Source organism: Egretta garzetta, unplaced genomic scaffold, assembly GCF_000687185.1.
Source record: "Egretta garzetta isolate BGI_Z169 unplaced genomic scaffold, ASM68718v1 scaffold402, whole genome shotgun sequence".
Classification (NCBI taxonomy): domain Eukaryota; kingdom Metazoa; phylum Chordata; class Aves; order Pelecaniformes; family Ardeidae; genus Egretta; species Egretta garzetta.
The window spans coordinates 188,251-192,210 of record NW_009258823.1 but is presented as its reverse complement, the minus strand read 5'-3'; the positions used below and the strand labels follow the sequence as shown (position 1 = coordinate 192,210).

General features: G+C 48.6%; 1 protein-coding gene across 1 annotated transcript in view; it reads left to right on the top strand.

The window, feature by feature from the left end:
* TBX22 (T-box transcription factor 22) overlaps positions 1-3,442 on the top strand; it is a 7,013-nt gene extending 3,571 nt beyond the window's left edge. The window contains exons 5-6 of the mRNA XM_009649680.1: positions 1,783-1,864; positions 2,832-3,442. Coding sequence (XP_009647975.1) covers positions 1,783-1,864; positions 2,832-3,442 — 693 coding nt within the window. The remainder of the gene's footprint in view (positions 1-1,782; positions 1,865-2,831) is intronic.
* The last annotated feature ends 518 nt before the right edge of the window (positions 3,443-3,960 follow it).

Below are 3,960 nucleotides of genomic sequence, written 5' to 3'. Positions count from 1 at the left end.
AGATCGAGATGGGTCCAGGAAATCAACCGGCGGGCAAGGCAACGTTTTGGGAAGCCAATTCCACGTGTTTTCTGAAGAAAAAAAACCCCAAAACCCCAAACCAAACCAACCCCCCAAAAACCCAAACCAAAAAAAATAAACAAACCAAAACCCCCCCAAACCCTCCTGTTAAAACCGATTCGAGGGGCAGAGCAGTCGCCCCAGGAGGAGACGGGCGATCTGCTCGCCTCTCACCTGGAGGAGCTGCGGTGGGCTTTAAATGCATGGGGAAAAAAAAATTATGGGAGTATGGGGGAGGCTGATTTAGAGTCGGGTCGTTGCGGCTTTGGTCCGGTCCCGCTGTTTCCAACCCGTTTGAGAATATGAGCTAGAAACGTGATAGAAATGCCAGCCAGTGTCTCCTGCTGCCTGCCCCTTCCCTGCGAGCAACTGCCTTGCACAACGGAAAACGAAATTCTCTCTTATTTCGGATGGAGCGGTCCCGCAGGCCGTTACCTCCGCAGAAACGCAGGGAAGAGGGAAAAGTTTTTCAAGGAAAACCATCGCCCTCCGCCTGACAAGCGCCCATCAGTCTCTTACAGCCCTTTATCCAGAAAAAATCAGGTTTTGGAGATAGTATTTGGAAATCAATTATTCATAGCGCCGAAGGATAAAACTGTCGGAGCATTTGCACACTGGAGCGCTCCAGTTTGGGTCTAAAGTCACCAGTTTAACTCTCATTTCTGTTAGGAACTCCTCAAAGTATTGGGGCACACCAAATCATTCCCGTCTCTGCAGGGGAATGCTGAAAAAAATCAGCAAAAATTTATGTTGTACAGGCGTAGCAATGAGAAGGCATAAAAAAATCAGTCAGGAGAAAGTAAGAGGTTTACGGGGCTGTAAAGAGAACTAGATTTCATTTTTTAATTTTTATTTAGAAAAGCAACAAGCCCCTTTTGAATGCGTTTTGCAGGCTGCGCTGCGGTGCCAAGGAGAGGAGCCAGTGGACGGGCTGAGATGGGGAATGAGAGAACAGCGATTGCGATGATTATCGCGCAGATGCTAAAATATTAGGGCTTCCTGGGATTATTTTCTCTTTTTTTTGGCTAGCCTTAATGTAATTGGTATTTTTCTTCAGGGTGCCTTTCCTGGACAGATGTAAATATAACAAAATCTCCATTTCCATTAATAATAGTATTGTATTTCTGAGGAAAAGCTGAAAGATAGAAATACCGAAGCCCTAGAAGCAGAAGGTAAATTATAAGAAAGCATGAATGATGTGTGGAAGAAAGAATTGGCCGTAAACTTGGGATTTTTGAGCCTGATAGAAATGGCTGAGAGAATCTGCTCTTTGAGCTGCTCTGTCCTCCCCGCCGTGGTCCCTGTTCCCAAACTTGTCCTGGAAAACCGTGTGCTGTTATTGCTTAGGACACCTCGAAGCAAAGACTAACACGCGTTTGCTCTGCTGCAGCCAGCTGCGATGGGATCCAGTCGCCGCCGCGCACTCGCCAAGGTCGGCTCAGTCGCATCATTTTACATGACCAAAAATCCCTGAGTCCTGGGCGGACGTCGGGATGCGGGGAGAGGACCGGGTCCCTGCCCTGCATCCACCCCTGCTGATGTCAGTACCGAAACAGCCGCTGACATCAGCGGGGAAGGGCGAGCTGGGCGAGCTGTAAAACATTCCCGGATTATTGCGAATAGGTGCCGCCTGCGTGCTTCCCGACCTGTAAGATACTCTGTTTGCTGGGAGCTTGCAAAATTCATCTGCACCACATCCAAAATCTTCGTGGCTTTTTTAAGGTTTGCTACGCCGGCTTGGTGATGCATTTGATTCCGTGCTGCCGAGTGAATGTAAAGTCTGACCGGATCACAGCCAGACAGTGTATGGCATGGAATTAAATGTAAATAGAGAAAGACACAGAGCAAAAACGGGTTCACATTCCCTTCCTTCCTTTTCCTGTGACTTTGGTAAGAAATTAAAATAAGGGCTGGGGGGGGGGGGGGGAACCTCTGGAAGAATGTGGTAATGAATGTGCAGCAGAGACGTGCGGCTCTGAAATGGCGTTAGGTGAAACCAGCATCTGTTTAGCACCGGGGACGGCCGCTCCAGAGCACCATTCCCACGCCAGAGCAGCCGCCGCTTCCCAAGTTTTCGCTCCTGATGCTGCTCGGGAGGAGCGGCGAGCCGGTGCCGGATGGTGATGTTATACACAGCAGCGCTCACACGTGTGAAGCAAGCGGGTGTTGCTTTTCTACCAAATTATGAAAGCGCTCATTGATTCGTTTCAGAAGGGAGAACGTTAAAAATGACATGTGCATTTTGCGTTTCTGGAGCTGCCGATGGTATTCAAGTATACGTTTCAAATTGCATGGGAAGCCAAGTAATATTAGTCAATTCCTGTGAGCAGGAAGGTACAGAAAAATTTCTCCATCAGGCTGAATACTTTTTTTTGTTCTTACATACAAGGGGAAAAAGCTGCCTGTAATTTGCACGAAAAATAGAGAACCTAAAATACCAATGGTGTCTGTAAGGGGAGAAGGGTATCGGTCATGTAGCGAGGCACAGGGCTGGCGGGTACCCAGTGTGGAGCTGAACTTCGTCGTTGTCCCCGTCAAAGGGATGGGGCTGGACGTGTGTGACTCCCGTTCTCAGAGGGGTGCTGAGTAACAACAACAAATAATTTATGGACAGATCTTCCCATTTTCCAGGCGCTGATTTTTGGAGCAGGTTTGTGCTTGGACGGGCACCGGCAGCAGGGCGATGCGGAGCGGGAGCAGGCGTCCTCCAAGGTTCCTTGGCCGTGAACGTCAGCTAGCCCAGCCTGGACAATTTCTGTTTTTATTTTCAGGTGGGAGCTCCAGTTCTTCGCCGGTGACCTCCAGCGGTGGGACGCCTTCTCCTCTCAACCCCCTGCTTTCTCCATCGTGCTCACCTCCTACCTTTCACTTGTCGGCGAGCAACATTGGCGTGTCGTGCCCCGAGACCTACCTACACAACCTCAACCTGCCCCTCTACTACAAGATTTGTCCTACGAGCTTCTTAAGACAACAGGCTCTCATCTTTCCGAGCCACGACAAACTGGGAGGCACCAACCCGCATCTTGTACCCCACTTCATGGTGGATATGCCAAAACTATCTTCCCTTGGCATAACCAATCTGAAAAATGCTAAAGCTGAAGACTTAAACGGGCAATGTCTACAAGTACCCAATTCTGCTGGTCAAATGCTGTACGGATTACATGCATCTGGAAACATTTTCCCATCAAGTCCCATTGCTCGGGAAGCACTTAATTGTTCTTTACATCCTCCATATGGCTTGTACGGTTATAACGTCTCTGTGCCATCCAGACTGATGAATGCAGCAAGCCATTTCAAAGTGAGTGACAGCGTTCCGGCTTCTTTGAGAGATGGCAGATGTAATCACTCTAACTGGCACCCGACAATTAACCATTGCCTTTAGTGGGATTATAGAATATTTCTAAGCATTGATTTGTAGAGCAAGCCTCCCCTTCCTTCCTTCCTTCGTACCCAAGGGCTTGCTAGCTATTGACTATGAAATGCTGCGTGGCGCAGGAGCGGTATGTCTAGGCATGTAACTTTTTTTACGGGCAAACGTGTCATGTTGGTGGGCGGGTGGAGGATCCGGGAGCGTGGAGGGCCTGAGGGCATCCACAGCAAGGTGATACCTGTTGGTAATATTTATGTCTTGGTTGTAGGTTAAGAGCAAACTGTACAGTCACCTTTTTAATATTTGCACTCTGAAGTGGGAACGTAGACGTATACATTTCTACAACTATGTTTTCCTGAAGCCATCTATCTAGCTTGCCCTTAGTTAGCTCAAAGCCCCAGTGAGCTTCTTTCTGCTCACCCTCCTCGAGTTTTTCCACTGATTTCAAAGGGACTCTCTGAGACCTTGAATCAGCAAAGAAGAGGTATTTGGCCAAGTGCTCGAGCATGTTCTCAAGTTGCCTTGGCTTT